At 38.7% G+C, this 16,905-nt stretch overlaps 1 protein-coding gene and 1 non-coding gene across 9 annotated transcripts in view; both read left to right on the forward strand.

Moving 5' to 3' along the window:
• Positions 1–16,905, forward strand: part of CKAP5 (cytoskeleton associated protein 5) — a 68,409-nt gene extending 51,504 nt beyond the window's left edge. For 6 of the 8 annotated variants that reach the window (XM_039358128.1, XM_039358177.1, XM_039358133.1 and 3 more), the window contains 13 exons: positions 250–422; positions 672–695; positions 2,454–2,627; positions 3,263–3,383; positions 6,714–6,893; positions 7,904–8,091; positions 8,851–8,926; positions 9,299–9,487; positions 9,576–9,713; positions 11,096–11,179; positions 12,434–12,590; positions 13,679–13,833; positions 14,388–16,905. In XM_039358128.1, coding sequence (XP_039214062.1) covers positions 250–422; positions 672–695; positions 2,454–2,627; positions 3,263–3,383; positions 6,714–6,893; positions 7,904–8,091; positions 8,851–8,926; positions 9,299–9,487; positions 9,576–9,713; positions 11,096–11,179; positions 12,434–12,590; positions 13,679–13,833; positions 14,388–14,633 — 1,905 coding nt within the window. In that variant the 3' untranslated portion in view covers positions 14,634–16,905. The remainder of the gene's footprint in view (positions 1–249; positions 423–671; positions 696–2,453; positions 2,628–3,262; positions 3,384–6,713; positions 6,894–7,903; positions 8,092–8,850; positions 8,927–9,298; positions 9,488–9,575; positions 9,714–11,095; positions 11,180–12,433; positions 12,591–13,678; positions 13,834–14,387) is intronic. The other 2 variants (XM_039358170.1, XM_039358187.1) reach the window with 1 other exon arrangement.
• LOC120315688 lies at positions 3,457–3,567 on the forward strand. The gene has a single exon (XR_005558750.1). It is a non-coding gene; the product is annotated as a small nucleolar RNA SNORD67 (small nucleolar RNA).

Genomic DNA, 16,905 nt, shown 5'->3' on the forward strand with positions numbered 1-16,905 from the left:
ACACCTTTTACATCTATTGGGGAGAGAAATTGATGAATATAAATAAATGAGAGACTCTGCCTTTGCTTATTTTTCACGTTTAGAGGTGTCTTAGGAAACATTTATGCTGTACTTATAAAGGGAAGAAAAGAATAATTGCTAAGTACAAGACCTGTATTGGGAGTTAAACTGCACTTTAGAAATTATGAAGCTTTGGAGCATTCTTAGAGGCAAATCTTTCATGACATTGAAATTTTTCTTCTTGTACAGCTTTCTGAGAAGGACATGAGTATGTTGGAGGAACGAATAAAACGGTCAGCTAAGAAGCCCAATACTGCTTTATCAAGGCAGGTAGATGAAAAACCCCAGCGCATACAAAATGCCAATGCCAGTGCAAACATGCTGCGGAAGGGAGCAGCTGAAGACATGTCTTCCAAACTCAAGTATGTTATGTGGAGAAAATGCCATCTGTGTGCCACATTTTCACAGTGTGTGCTAAAACATACCTTGCTGTTGCCTTGTGTTTGTCTTTTGTTTTTTCATTGCTGCATGCATGAGACACAGATTGCAAAACAAAACAAAACAAAAATACTGCAAAGCAAAATGTTTGAACCTTTCTTCATTCGTTTTGTCATGTCTTGAATGCTTTCTAAATGGTATTGTGCCTTTTTTCACTGCTTCTCCATGGACAGAATTATGTATCGCACTTATAGGATGTAAGTACTAACCCCTAAATCCTTGGTAGCAGGGCTTGTACGATTTCTGTCTTTTTCCCCAGTCATTAATTATTAAATACCCTTTGGAAGAAGTTCCACATATTATAATAAAGCTTCTTAAAAGTTAGGGTTCTAGGAAAAACTGGTGATGGATATGAGAAATAGTGTCAAGTTCCATCTCTTGGGTAAAAAAGTTAAGGGAGGTACTTCTACCCAAGTGGAAGTCATTCAGGTGGCATTGGATACCATCCAGTGTGAAATTAAGAGGCCCCTCTCTGTTTAACATATGATTCTTGAAGCCTTCCTAGAATTCCTCTTGCTATGCCTTTATGCCATTGTTCTAGAATCCTCTACTTAGTAGGAAATCCCTAACAAAATAAAACAAATGGCAAGTTGTAATTGAAGAGTATAAAACTCAGCTGGAAATATTCTGGGTTCAGAAACAGTTGTCACTAAGAAAGGCAACCTAACATAATGCCTTTTCCATAGATGAATAAAAACTGGATTCGTTTGGATGAAATCATACTTTCTCATTCTCTCTTTAATATTTGTGGTGGTGCCTATATTTTGCTGTAAGATGTAAAGGGAAAGGGAAGTCTAACAAGTCTTATGTCAACGCTGCAATATGCAATATGCAGAATTGTCTGGTAATTATGGGGTTAATACAGAGCAGAAGGGGCGTTGGGGGTAAAGCCCAGGAAAGAAAGAGGAAGAAAACATTTGACCTTCACACTAATTGCATAATGTGAGATATGACAGCTAATTTAGGGAGGGAACATGTTGATAATTTAACTGCTCAGAGGAAGAGAACTTAGATCCTAGCATCCCTCCCTTATGCGTGTGCTGACATTTTTGTAACAATCACTGACTTTTAGGAAAATAAATGCCTGGAAGTTCTTTGAAGTGTTTAGTTAGCCCGAACCATAACATCTTAAACAGAGTACAGATTCCCAATAGTTTAGAGCCATTGCTGATACTGCTTGGTTAATGCAAACGCTATAAAAACTACTGCAGGAAATCCTCGACCAACGACCGTTTGTTTAGTGTCTGTTCAAAGTTACAACAGTACTGAAAAAAGTGACTTATGACCAGGTCTTGCACTTACAACCAAATCTCCGCAGTCATGTGATTAAAATTTGGGCACCTGGAACCAGCATTTATTTACAACTGTTGCAGCGTCCCTGGGTCCTACGATCACTATTTGCAGTCTTCCCAGCCAGCTTCTGACAAGCAAAATCAATTGGGGGGGGGAGCTGAATTTGCTTAATGACCACACGGTTCATTTCACAACTACAGTTATTGCTTAACAACCGTGGTAAAAAAGGTTGTAAAATTGGGCAAGGCATATTTAGCAACTGCCTTGCTTAACAAAGGAAATTATGGTATCTATTACGGCTGTAAGTCAAGGACTTCCTGCAGGGTTTTTTTTTTTTTTTGGTTCCTATATTTAAACATAATTGTTAGAGGACGACAAAGTTTGTTATGTTGGAATAACAGAAGTCATTATTTGTTGTTTCATTTCCTTAAGCCCTTCAAAAACTGAGTAGTAGTGAGTAATAACCTTCCCAGTTTCTTTATGAACTGCAGAGAATGTTGGAAAACTAGGGAGATTTCTTTGACGCAAAGTTGGACTGTATTCAACAAAGTCCCAGATAATATAGAAAAGAATGTTTTCCATCTGTAACTTGTGAGGATTTCTATGGGAGGGCAGCATACTTCCTGAAATATTAAGGAAAATGTATTGCTTGATTTTTATAGCCAAGCCCGTAATTTGAGTGGCCATTCAGAGGCAATGCATACAGTTCCTCGGGAATTTCAGCTGGATCTGGATGAAATAGAAAATGATAATGGCACAGTGCGATGTGAAATGCCAGCACTTGTTCAGCACAAACTGGATGACATCTTTGAGCCAGTCTCGATTCCTGAACCTAAGTAAGTACAGGGAAATTTCATCTGTTTTGACCCAGTATGTGCATATTAGACGTATAGTGTTCTCTTCTTTCTCACATATGAAAGTTCTACCCGAGGCCATAAAAGAAAAGCTCAGAACAAAAACAAGTCACTACTAATTGATGTAACTATAGTTAAATTCCATTTACAAAATACATTGATTCTCTCATCTGCAGATACAGCCACTGTCTCCTAGAGAAACAGAGATACATACATCCATATTCTTCTCCTTTCTTCCAGCAAAAACACAAAACACAACACAAAAAAATACCTTGCCCACAGAATGGAGGTAGGAAATTGTAGAAGAAAAAAGTAGAGGAACAAAACTAGATAGAGATGAGACAAGGAGAAGAGCTGACTTGACAGGGAAGGGAAAGAATGAGAGAAGCTCTATTCAGGTGTTACAGGGAAAAATGGTAAAATTCCACAGGCAAGCAGCACCTACTTATTAGCTATATCTGCAGCCATTTGTACTTCCAGCTATGTGCTTGTTTTCAGTAGCGTATTTTGTTTTTCTCAATTAAACTAAGACTCCCTGCAAAATTTGCAAGTGTTATTTGGAAAGTAGGGTGGCAAGGATTGTCTTCCAGTAATTACAGGATCTTTCTTCCATCTAGGATCCGTGCTGTCTCCCCACACTTCGATGACATGCACAGCAATACCGCTTCTACTATCAACTTTGTTATCTCCCAGGTAGCCAGCGGGGATATCAATACTAGTATCCAAGCTCTTGCACAGGTAAATGGTGTTCCTTGTGGATGGCAGCAATTTAGTGCTCTTAAGCTACTATTTCACAGATCAACAAATTATTTGCGAGAGTGATGAGTTGCACGTTTGGTGGAGCTGAGTGTCAGGTGACACACGCACCACTCTGAAATGTCTTGATGACATAACTAAGTGCACAGGGGCCATCTGACTCGCAGTTCTCAAAAAGAACATAAGTGATGCCTTCCTGGAACAGACCTCTGGTCTACCTAGTTCCAGCGGTCTGTTCTCACAGTGGTCAACAACTGCATGAGGAAGCCCATCTCCCAGCAGATGGCCTATAGAGTTGCCAACAAGACTAATAACTATTAAACCCCATGACTTCCATAGATTGATGCAAACCTTTTTGAAGCCAGCCAAGCTGGGAGCAGGCACCACGTCTTGTAAAGAAAAAGATCTTATGTTCAAATGCAAGAACATAGAATATTCTCACCTTCTAGATCAGTGGTGGCGAACCTATAGCACGCATGCCAGAGGTGGCACGCAGAGCCCTCTCTGTGCGCATTCTCACCATGCCCCGGAGATGGCAGCCATCTCTCTTCAACCAACCGCCTGCTAGCTCACCGAGATCCCACATGGCTGGATGCATCCCAGCACCCATGTGCTCGCTGGCCTCTGTGTGCAGGGGCCGATGGTGTCAGGCAGAAGCCGCCCTGGCCCCTGCCTCACCTTGCCCTGTGACAATGGTACCCTCGCCTTGTCTCACCCTGCAGGATGAGCCTCCTGCCCACTGCCCCACCTGCCAAAGACCCCCTGGATCTCACCCAATCCTGCCTGGCCCCCACAGGCATTCCTTCCCACGAGCAACATTGAGGTGATCACGCCCACCTTGGCCACACCCACCCAATCTGCCATGACCACCACAGCCAAGCCCATCCAGTGGGCCACACCCACCTGGCACCCGGCGATAAATAAGTGAGTTTTGGGTTGCAGTTTGGGCACTCGATCTCTAAAAGGTTCGCCATCACTGTTCTAGATAATTCCCTGACTTTCTTTTTGATACCAAGAGGTATGCATGGATATCTTAACTCTTCATATTATCTAATAAGACAGCATTTATTTAACCTTCCTGTCCCTCCACTACTTGGATTTCAGTCTATTTAACCATGAAGCGCAGTCCTCATTTGCCAGCTGAGGCCCCTTTCGTTCCAGGAAGTATTTAGGTGGGGAGGGGCAGAGAGATGGGCTGGCAACAGACTTGGCTTTTGGCTGAATAGAGTAAGCCAGAGGAAACGAATGAGGAGGCTTTTGTGATGCATTCATTTTGTTAAGTATATTTCTATGCTGGCGCACATCAGTAAAGAGTACTTAAATAACTTTTTGTAGATAAAATTTTATTTCTCCTATTAAGAAAATTTATTCTAATTTTGAGAGCCAATTTGACCTAGTAGTTAAGACACCAGGCTAGAAACCAAGAGATTGGGCTATAGTCCCACTTTAGTCATGAAATCTGACTGGGTGATTTTGGGTCAGTCTCTCTCAGTCAAACCCACCTCATAGGATTGTTATGGGGAAAAATAGAAGGAGGAAGAAGTATTAGCTATGTTCACTGCCTTGCGTTATTTATAAAAATAATAAAGGCAGGATAAAAAAATGAATAAGGAAAATATATTTTTTATTGGAAACTATCAAAAGACTTTAGTAATTGTCAGGGTACGAAGTTAGTAGTATCTGTAGATCGGACAGATTGCTGGATTCTGTTTTTTTTTTTACCATGTTGTCCACTCACTGCTGATTGTTCCTTCAAACATAGTCCCATAATAAGCATCCAGTAGTCTGTTTGCTTTCTTTGCTTTTCCTTCTTCACTTCCTTGCCAATAATACACTGTATACCAGCTTTAGGCATGATGAGGTTCTTTGTTTAAAAAATACAGGAATTCCGTTTTCATTATATTTTATTCATTTCTCTCTGGCCTCTAGTTGTAAGTTTTAGAATAAGATTGGATGACCCTTAGTCTACCAATGGGTCTGCACTGAGGTTTTCTGCAGAGTAGCCATCATTTTTACTTTGCTGTCTTCAAAAGGAAGGATACTGTTTCTCAACTATTCCAAACAACATGAAAAAGTTTATGGAAAAGCTTTCAATACTCATAGGTGAATTCACATTTTCATCTTGCATTTCCCTAGGGCACGGGTTGGCAACCCACGGCTCCGGAGCCGCATGAGGCTCTTTGAGCCTTCTCCTGCGGCTCCCAGCCTCCTCCGCCATTTACAGAGACAGAGAGGCACTTGCGCTTCCCTTCTCTCTCTCCCTCCCCCCCCCTCTCTCTTTCTTTCTCTCTCTCTCTGTAAAAAAGAGTGGCCTCACGCTGTTCTCAGACGAGCTGACAAGTTTATTGGCAGGGCTCCTCCCTTTGCTGCGTCTCAGCAGGAAGGGCAGGAGAGAGCCACCCCAATAAGAATGTGTGTCAGCTTGTTGGAGAAGAGCCTGAAGCCAGCTTGCCAGGTGAGCAGAAGATCGGAGAGAGGGGGAGAGAGAGAGAGGAGGAGAGGGAGAGGAAAGAGAGAAAGAGAGAGGGAGGAGAGGAAAGAGAAAAGAGGGAGAGGAAAGAGTGAGAGAGAGGAGGAGAGAGGGAGAGGAAAGAAAGGGGGAGAATAGAGAAAGCGAGAGAGGAGGAGAGAGGGAGAGGAAAGAGAAAGGGAGAATAAAGAGAGAAAGCGAGAGGAAAGCAAAAGAAGAGGGAGAGGAGGGGGAGAGTAAAGAGGAAGGGAGAGGGGGAGAAGAAAGAGGGAGAGGAAAGAGAAAGGGGGAGAGAAAAAGGGGAGAGGAAAAAAAGAGGAAAGAGAGGGGGAGAGGAAAGAGAGAGAGAGGGAGAGAAACTCATGCACAGCAGCCTCTATTTCTTTTTAATTAAACTCTTCAATCAAGCTCCCCACCCCTTTTGTGTGCATGCAAGCTTTTCTTTTCTCTGGGAAAAGGTCCAAGTGGCTCTTTCAGTGTTTAAGGTTGCAGACCCCTGCCCTAGGGCTAACAATTACTGCAATAGTAGGAAAAAATAAATTCTAAATGTTTGTAGTAATATACATATTTGAGATAGGTTCTTTGAAGTGTGAAGGCTGCAGAATTTGTTAAGACTAGATAATGCAGGAATAACTAGCTTTTGCTGGCACTGCACATCTGATGTTTGGTCTAATATCCTAAGATTGTGAACAAAGTGATGGATTCTTAAAGAATTGTAATAGAATAGTAAAATGGGAAAAATAATAGTTAAGAATATTGGTGATAGTTTTTGCAGCTAGTGCATGCCAATGTCTTAAATACTCTGCTGTGTGAATAAAAATTATTATTATGTCTGCATACAGATTGATGAGGTTCTGAGACAAGAGGATAAAGCTGAAGCAATGTCTGGCCACATTGACCAGTTCTTAATAGCTACATTCATGCAGCTCCGACTCATTTATAATACTCATATGGCTGATGAGAAACTGGACAAGGAGGAGATTGTCAAGTTGTACAGTTGCATCATTGGAAACATGATTTCGGTAAGAGTTCTTTATTTTCTTTGCCACTGTAAAATGAGCAAAAACAGTTAAAATTCGGTCAGGTATAAATTTATTTTATTATTATTTCTTTTATGTAAAATTTATTATTTTACTCTAGAACACATATAAATTTATTGAAAAAAGTCAAGTATGCTGCACATCTAGCAAACTTAATGCACAATCTGGTTGCTTGGTACATAATAGGTCAGGTTGCATGTTTTTTACTCATCATCTTTCTGAATTTTGAGTGTTACCAAAAGCAGTTCACAAACTTAGTTCCTAGAAGCTTAATTAAAATTTAAAAATAAAATGTTTGTCTACTGTGTATCTGTTTGGAAAAAAAGATAAATGGTTTTTATTTAGCAAAGTGGGGGTTCATAATGTAGTAATTTATTTTGTTTGACGTGCTTGGGTTAAATGGTCTAGATCAGGGGTAGGCAACCTTGGCTCTTTTATGACTCGTGAACTGGCTGGCTCAGGAATTCTGGGAGTTGAAGTCCATGAATCATAAAAGAGCCAAGGTTGCCTATCCCTGGTCTAGATATTTTACACATATTAGTATTTTAATTCTTGAAGTGCTATTTTCAGGGATGAATAAATATAGCTTATCCCCAGATAAGTAAGCGCAGTTCTTATAGCACTGTTCTAATCTGCTGCAATTTTCAGCTACTGTGTCAATCATCTGACATCAACATTCTAATAAAGAACAAACCATGCCTTTAGGAGGTGCGGCTTGTGTTTTATTGTTGTGTTTTAGTTTGCCACTGAATTTCTTCAGGCTGGCATGTAAAGCATCCCCTTCCCTTCAGTCCTGCACCACAGGTTGTTTCTGCTCACCAACACTTCTAAATGTATTTCTTAAAACAAGGCTTACTGGGAAGGCAAACAAAATGCAACAGTCTTTTCAAAATAGCAACCAGTCTAATATTGGGGTTCTGAAGGGGCTATTGAGACTCCTAAGTTTTATTCAGAAGAAAGAATTATATCTAAAACTTAAATTCATTTGACAGTTATTCCAGATTGAAAGCTTGGCAAGGGAGGCTTCCGCAGGAGTGTTGAAGGATTTGATGCATGGCCTCATTACCTTAATGCTGGATTCAAGAGTTGAAGATCTAGAAGAAGGCCAGCAGGTTATCAGATCTGTCAACCTCTTGGTGGTAAAAGTTCTAGAAAAATCTGACCAAACCAACATATTAAGGTAAGATGACGATAAGATGAAAAAGGTCTTTTATTTTTTCATAGTATAACCTTCTGACATAGCACTTAACACTAATATTCCGGCATGTGCTTGATGAAATACTTTTCTTCCTCATTATAATTGGGTACAGTTGAGTAATGCTTCAAATTTAATTCCTAAGAAGAGGTGGTTTGGAGCACGGGTGTCAAACTCGCCACGTCGCTTGACGTGTCGCGATGTATCACAACTTTTTTCACACTGGCGGAGCCTAGATTGGCGTGGCGTCTGCATAATGCAACCAGCCCGCAGTTTAACATCCCCAGTTTAGAGCATAAACACCATCTGTAGCTAATTAAAGCAGCCATGTCTGTTTTTCTAATTCTGATTACAGTGGAGGCCTCCCTGCAATAGCCATGCGGTCTTAGAAAAAGTCATGAATGCTTTTATGAGTTACAGATAGGTGGTGTGTTCATATTCTGTTGTATTTTGAACAATCTCCCAAGTAAAATCCCAAGTATTATCCCCCCCTCTGCATGGTGCTTGCTGATTCTCTGTGAAAATATGTATAACTCTTGCAATGGTTATATTTAGATGGAACCTAGGAGATTGTCGCTTGCTTTATGGCAGACTGGCTTTTATGTCAATTGTTATTACATGCACTGTAATTTTATGTTATTTGTATTACAGTTTTAAATGTTAGTCACCCAAAATCATCACGTTGACATGGGGGGGGGGCTGTATAAATCAAATAAATAATGCTACTTCATTTAATTCTTCTAGTGCCCTGCTTGTTCTACTCCAGGACAGTCTATTAGCCACTGCTAGTTCTCCAAAGTTCTCAGAACTTGTAATGAAAGTGAGTATGTAGGTTTGTTTTCAAATTTGAAATGGCATAATGATATGTATTGCCAGTTTGTCATAATTATAGACCTAATTCTTTTCTATTGGAAAAATTACAATATAAATACAACTTAGTGTGGCATGCTGTTATCAACAGGTAAGCTTGACAGTAAAAATGAAAGGTTTAAAAATCTCTGTTAAGAGTTGTGTCTTAATGATCTGTAAACTTATGTCCAATATAATTGAGCAGACAATCACCGTATTTGTTCATGACCATTTATTTTAAGCTTTTAAAGCATCAAGTTTACCACTGACAACTCTGCATTAGGATATGCTTTTCCATAAGTAACTGATTTTTGTTTGTAAACATTTCCCTCCTGTCTCCAAGTGCTTATGGAGAATGGTAAGACTTCTCCCTGAAACTATCAACAGTATCAACCTGGACCGAATAATGTTGGACATTCACATCTTTATGAAAGTGTTTCCAAAAGAGAAATTAAAGCAGTGTAAAAGTGAATTCCCAATACGGACTCTGAAGACCTTGATTCATACATTATGCAAACTGAAGGGAGCCAAGGTAAGACCAAATGGATTTGTTCCAATCTACGAATGGTTCTCAGGAATATTTAAAAGATTCTCTCTAAATTTATAATGTTTATTTCTAGATTTTGGATCATTTAACAATGATAGATAACAAGAATGAGTCTGAATTGGAGGCTCATCTATGTAGAATGATGAAACACTCCCTGGACCAAACTGGAAGCAAATCTGATAAAGGCACAGAAAAAGGTGCTTCACGTACTGTAAGTATTTTGTATTTTAAAATAAAATAGCTGTCACTTATACAGCTGGTTAATTTTATGATTGCACAGTTAGAATCTTGGGGAATTATATCATTTTTACTGTATTGGACCTTTGTTCTGGATTGCATAGAAGGCTGAAGAAGCTCTCTGATGTGGCTGGATTAAGGTGTCAAGAAATGCAGGGAGGCATTTTGCAAAACGTTTGGTTAACTACAGAGTACCTCTGGCACAACAGTATGTTTTAGGCTGTATACAAATTGGACAACGTGCCTATTTCCTATAAACAATAAATTTTCTCTTTTTTCATGCATTTATTTATAACAGATCTTTTTTAAAAAGATTCAGGTAGTCACTTTGACTTCTTTTAAAGGAGATGAATTACAGGTAGTCCTCAACTTACAACAGTTCATTTAATGACTGTTCAAAGTTACAGCGGCACTGAAAAAAGTGGCTTATGTCCATTTTACTCACAACCATTGCAGCATCCCCGTGGTCACATGATCAAAATTCAGCTGCTTGGCAACCGACTCATATTTATGATGGTTGAAGCCTTCTTACAAGCAAAGTCAATGGGGAAGCCAGTTTCACTTAACAACCCTGTTACTAACTGCAGTGATTCACTTAACTGTGGTAAGAAAAGCGATAAAATAGAACAAAATTCACTTTAAAAATCTTTCGCTTAGCAACATAAATTTTGGATCAGTTGTGGTTGTAAGTCAAGGACTACCTGTACAGTAGAGAACGCTGTCTATCTATCCATGATATTGTCCTTGCCAAGAAAAAAGAAGCCTTGCATGAAATGATGTTCAAGAGAGATGGCTTAAGTGTGTTGTGTTTAGTGTAGCCACAATTACAAGGTTAATTTCTGGTTCTGGTTGACACTCAGAATTCTCAAAACAGCACAGATAACAAATTTGTCTATTGCTGAGTGGCAACATTTGATAGCTAGCTCTTTCCTTTCTCCTAAATTTTGTCCCTTCAGGCCACTATATTTACACATGGTCATTTAAACCTTGCTTGTACAGAAGTATGTTCAGTACAGTATTGATGATATTAGTGACCTCTATCATAGTTTTGAGAACTCTGCTACTAGTGAGGCTGAAATCACTGTTTGGTATTACTAATAAGTTGAGATTAATGCTGTCTGATTTCTTTTCTAGAATAGTGGTTTGTTTAATTAAATTAGAAGATACTGTCCTAGTTTTTCTCCTCATTTATGTTTTATAACTCTGATTTAACTGTCATAGAAAGGTTCTAAAGATGCTTCAGTTACTGAAATTTCAATTCCTCTAGATTTTTTTTCATTTGTTTTTGTGCATTCTTTAGTTGTTATTTGGATTTTTACTTTAGTTTGTTAATTAATGCCCAAATTCCTTTTATAGGATGAAAAGTCACCAAAGGCCAAAGTAAATGATATTTTAGCAGAGATATTTAAAAAAATTGGCTCTAAAGAAAACACTAAAGAGGTAAGAAGTATGCTTAGAACCAAAAAAAAAAAAACCTTCTCTTTTTTTCTAAACATGGAAGAAACTCATTATGGCTCAGGGTTTGGTCCACTTGATTCTGTACTGAATAATGGTCCAGCTCAACAGAAGCATAAAATGTGTTGATTGTTTGGGATTTTGGCAAAATTTTCAGATGGGACCTGTAGAACAGGGGTCCCCAACCTATGGGCCGTGCCCCACTATTGGGCCACGGCCTCTTAGCCAGTGGGCCGTGGAAATGGCTGGCTGGTACGCATGTGCACTGCCCCTCAATCACATTAGCTCCCGCGGCCCTGTTTGCACATGTACACAGACACATATGAGGCCACTAGTGCCAGGCGGGTGTGCGTGGCCCATTTACGCTGGCGTGAATGAGGCCACTAGCGCCAGGTGGGTGTGCTTGGCCCATTTGCACATGCGTGAACGTGGCTGCTAGTGCTAGGTGGGTGTGCACGGCCTGTTTGCTCATGCACGAATGGGGCTGCTAGTGCTGCACTGGTGCGGGTGGGTCCATTTGGGTGTATGTACACACCAATTTGGAAGCTGCTCTCCTTCCCTCCAGGCTGTGAGCCTGGAAATGTTGGAGACCTCTGTTGTAGAACAATAGTCTCAATGCTTTTCTTCCCTATCCCGGCTGAACACCTGGCTAAGTCATACCCTTTCTCTTGTTGTATTTCATGCCACTGCTGTGTTTGTATTTTAGCACAGCATAACCCAATATGTTCGTACCCATCCTTTCCCCCCAGTCATCCCAGCTCTTTCTTTTTCTTCACTGCTGCTGACTTCATTTTTTTTCCAATCTTTTCCAACCTGGAATGCCTATAACTGGGACCAGCATGTGCAGATCCAGCTACAAACCACTTAAGCCTACTCTGTTGTGCAGGCTGTGGTCTATGCACAGAGCATTTTGCCCATCTCTATCAGTTGCACAGTATTTTTTTGTTGGAGGTTTTTTTTAAATGACAGCTTTGCAGTCTCACTGGGCTAGCCTTTAGGAAAGGTTTAGAACCAAGCTGTTGAACTTAAACAGAGGAATACCTAAATCGACCTCTGACATTTTAAAGTAGGCCTAGGAAAGATCCATTTGAAATCCTAATGATCAAAATAATAGTGCTTTGAATTCAGAGCCATGATATTGAATTTAGTACACAATATTCAGAACCTAAATCCTCAGCGCTAATGCCTGTTTTTATATGTACAATTTTTAATAGCTGAGGCACTTTGTTTCTAAAACAGGGTCTGGCAGAGCTGTATGAATATAAAAAGAAATATTCTGATGCAGATATTGAGCCCTTCCTAAAAAACTCCTCACAGTTCTTCCAGAGCTATGTAGAACGAGGTCTCCGGCTGATTGAAATGGAAAGGGAAGGCAAAGGGCGGATTTCTTCCACAGGTACTTTGATATGAACTTGCAAGCAACAGCTCTTGTGTTGATGGAGTTGTCTGATTTTTCCAGGGTTAGCAGAACAGGTAGAGAATTTCAGAAGTAATATATCAACTTTCTTAAAGTACAGGGTGAGTGTGGCGTTAAGCAATTATAGTGGTTATTCCATAATACTCTCATTATGCAGGTAATATCTACAAATAGAATTACTAGAGTATTGCATGTGGTATAGCAGTAGACTTGTTGATTAGTATTAACCAAAAAGATATTTAAAATAAAGACCTAAAGTAAAGATAGTTAAAATAAAGTCAGCACAGCTCTTCTTCCTGTAACACAGAGAGAATGTCAGAAGGCCAGGGCAGACAGGAATGGTCTGTTCTATGATGATGTCAGATAGAATTGCTTCTCTATAGTTTCTAGTCTAATTTATAAGAATCTCACCAGATGGACTACATTCTCCTGGGAATAGGCAGATAAAGGCTTCAAGGATTTTAGGGAAGGTCAGGCCTTCCCCTGAAGGGAATCCAAACTTGCAAGTCTCTAGCTGGAGATCTCACCACTGGTGATTTCCCATGCCTGTTTTATTTCAGTTATAAAGACAGTCCTTACGTAGGAAAGAGTCATTTTCTAAACTCATCCCACATGGTCCAGTAAATATCAAAAGCATAAAGAAGGGGATAAAATGTTCCACCTACTTCATTGATTGGGCATTACCAGGTCCAACTTTGCACCCCCAGAATAAGGCACAAAGATAACATAAGTAGTTACGCCATACAAACTGTCAAGCATAGGAAATCAGGAGTTCAGACAGTTCAAATGAATATAAGGGTTTATTGCAAGCTTAAACTCTCTACAGAATCTGAACTAACAGGCAAAGCAAGTTGATGGTAGATAAGAGTCAATGGAATTCAAGGTGGGCTGGACTTAAATCTCTTGTGGGCATAACAGAGACTCAAGACTGATGATGCATTTGACCCCACCCTCAGGGTTAGCCTGGTCATCTCCTACCCCAACCTAGGTAACATCCCATTTCAATCTTTTGTTGAAGTTAGATTTGACTCATTTGTGGCTTGTGATTTTTTTTTTTTATTTTGTAGGAGTTTCTCCACAGATGGAGGTATCATGTATTCCCACTCCCACCAATGTAGTTTCTTCTGCTATCGGAAATTCAAATGGGGAAGAGGTGGGGCCATCTGTCTATTTGGAAAGATTAAAAATCCTCAGGCAGCGATGTGGCCTTGACAATGCAAAGGTAGTTAAGTAGAACAAGTAGAAAGTTTTTGACTTATTTGTTTTAATTGTTTATCTAATTTTTAACACTTCATCTAGTTTTAGGACTTGTGTGGAGAAAGGTAAATGTTTTAGGTCATAGTTGTACAGAATTGTTGAAAATTCAAAAGGATTTACCAACCTTTAAGCACCATCGCAAAAAAAAATTGAAATATGCCGCAAAATCCATATTTCACTCTTTTTTTGGTTACTAGTGATTTTTTTCATTGTATGTAGTAAAGTTTATATTATCATATCAGCATAGGCAAAATAATGAGTAAGGCTGCATACCCCATGCTTTGAAAAAAACATTGCAAGAAAATATTAATTCTGTTTATGACCTTGGCCATAGTGAAAGATAAAGAATAGGATAAAATTTTAGCATCCTTTAATTTCAAGTATATATTTTACATTTCTAAAACTGAAGTAAACCTCCTCTTAGAAGATGAGTTATAGTGGTATTGTTAGAGCCAACCTGCTTGATTTGGTAACTTAAAGCGCTTTTTGAGTAAGAGTTTTCAATATCTCTCCCCACAGCAAGAAGACAGAGCATCACTGGCCACCACACTGTCCAAGCCATCAGCCCCCACTGTTGCATCCTCTACAGATATGCTCCATAGTAAGCTTTCCCAGCTTCGTGAATCACGGGAACAATACCAGCACATTGATCTGGACTCCAATCAGACCCATGCTGGCATTGGAAGTACCACTTCCTCTTCTACAGCCTCCAATATTGATGACTTGAAAAAAAGACTGGAGAGAATAAAAAGCAGTCGCAAGTGAAATTGCGTGAGACGGTTTGGCTATTGCAGAGCTGTCCATCTTTAGTTGACTAAATTAGAAGTCTTCATAGTTAAGTGGCCTCATGCAGGCCTTATGTATACAAACTGGTTTCTGTGTATAATACAGCAGATCTTGGAGGAGGATCCAAGTCAATGTGGCACAAATCTTTGTATATATTTTGCTTTTTTGTGAGCATTTCTTGACCGTAGAAGAGAGTCTGTGTATTAGTTTTCGTGTACAGAGCTGTAAACAATTCTCCTGCTCAGTCCAGTTTCTCAAAACTTGGTTTTATTTGTTAAGTTGTCTTATCTTAGCTCTCTTAAATCTTGGAAACTTTTCGTTGCATTCATTTTTAATTTTGTGAATTATTTCTCCATATAATCCTTGAACTGTTTCTGTATGGACGCATGGCATGAAGCAAGTAATTTAAGTGTCTTTTTGTAAATAAAGTTTGCATTAACTCTCTGTGGGAGCAGCAGTGACTGTTGGTGGCAAATGTTCAACCATGTTCCTAATTGCTATTGTGACTCTGCATTTTAATTGTTAAATGAGTGTGTGTCTGAGTCACTATAGCAAATTAACTTTAATTGGGAAAACAAGGAGAAGCTGAGATACTAATGTACCAATGTGTTCCAGATAAAGGAAACTTTTAATGTTAATAATAATATTGTGCTTACAGAAAACTCTTGACCCAAAGCCAGAACGTTTTACATCTCAGACAATATCTTCCAAATCTTTTCCTAGAATCTTAATTGAGGACTGGTTTTAAACCTTTTTGAACATTCAATTTCCTCAAGATAGTGGAAGTATTCTGTAGTTAAGATGAGTAAATAATCTTGGTTTTTCTTAATGTTACTCTAATCATGGTGAATCCATTTTCTCTTTCTATCCCAGAAGCTGCTAGCACGTTTGTGTTAAATGTATTACCAGCAATTGCTAATAATGACAGATCTTTGGGACTCTACTTCCAAAATGATAGTGCTTTGAAATGAATGGTTATTGTGACCATTAAAGGTGATACTATTTGTTACATTATCCACTTCAGAGCATAATTGTTAGAATTGTTAATTCTCTGGCTGATTTGCATCTCTTTTATTCATGATTGCCTCATAAGATCTCATCCTTCAGAATTTCTGTAGTCTTCTTAGCACTTCCCATGTTCCTATTATATGTCTTGTGTCATTCTTCCTGGAGCATCAACTGCTTTTATGTCTGACACAGATTTCATTTACATCTTTATGCCTGTTAAGCTTTGGGTGATAGCTCTGGTGCTATACAGTAGTTCTATATTGCAACCAATCAAGCTTGGTAATAATCTGTAAAAATATAATTGGTCACTAGGTGCATATATAATATGTAATCTGGTGGAAATTTGGTGTAACAAGCATATTTATCCGTAATATGTACATTTTCCTACTTAGAAGATTGGCTATACTTGCCGTTAAACCTATTCTAATTTGCAGTCTTTTCAGCTGAAACTTTACTTCATAAAGAATTACTTGCCTTAGCTAGGAATATTAAAGAATGAATCAGCACCTAACCAAGTGGGTAAATGTTTTGTGTTTAAAAACCACAATAATAACTTACTAGCACTATGATGGGCCTTGAAATGGTGCCAAAAATATATGTATTTTGCTAACATATAGTTTTCTTCTGGTACATTATTAGAAATAGTAACAAATTCCTAATTTTTCAATAATACACAAGAGTTCACTTCTCTCATATAATCTGGAGATAAACATTGGATTATAATATTTAGTGAGTATTAGAAATAATATTTGGAAGTGAAGTCTCTGAGCTAAAATATATTAGCTATGTTGTCTAACAATATACTTTGCTTTTTTCCTTTTCTCCTTGCAGTGTGTGGCTTTTATCATTTTGATAATACATTTTAATATTGATTTCCAAAATTCCCTCTAGTATTTAAACCATTTTTAGCTTTAACTTAGAACTAATGGAAATGTTTCTACAGTACATTTGAATAAATGTTACCTTTTATTATTAATTTCTCTGTACTTCCTGAATCTTGATGATATAACTACTCAGTGGAGTAACTATGAAATCTTTTCTAGGAAAGAGAGAATTCTTTTGCCAGTGGTTCAGAGGATGACATTTTCTCAATTACTATATAGAGAACATTTTTATTGGTATCAACTTTAATGGATGCTTATGTAATATATTCAATTTCCTCTTCTGTCTTTATAGAACTTCACTTAGTAAGTGGAGAAATGTTTGCTGCTATATTAAAAGTGACTGACAGCTCTAAAAATAG

Source organism: Crotalus tigris, unplaced genomic scaffold (genome assembly GCF_016545835.1).
Source record: "Crotalus tigris isolate CLP2741 ecotype Arizona unplaced genomic scaffold, ASM1654583v1 scf7180000017576.4783729, whole genome shotgun sequence".
Taxonomy (NCBI): domain Eukaryota; kingdom Metazoa; phylum Chordata; class Lepidosauria; order Squamata; family Viperidae; genus Crotalus; species Crotalus tigris.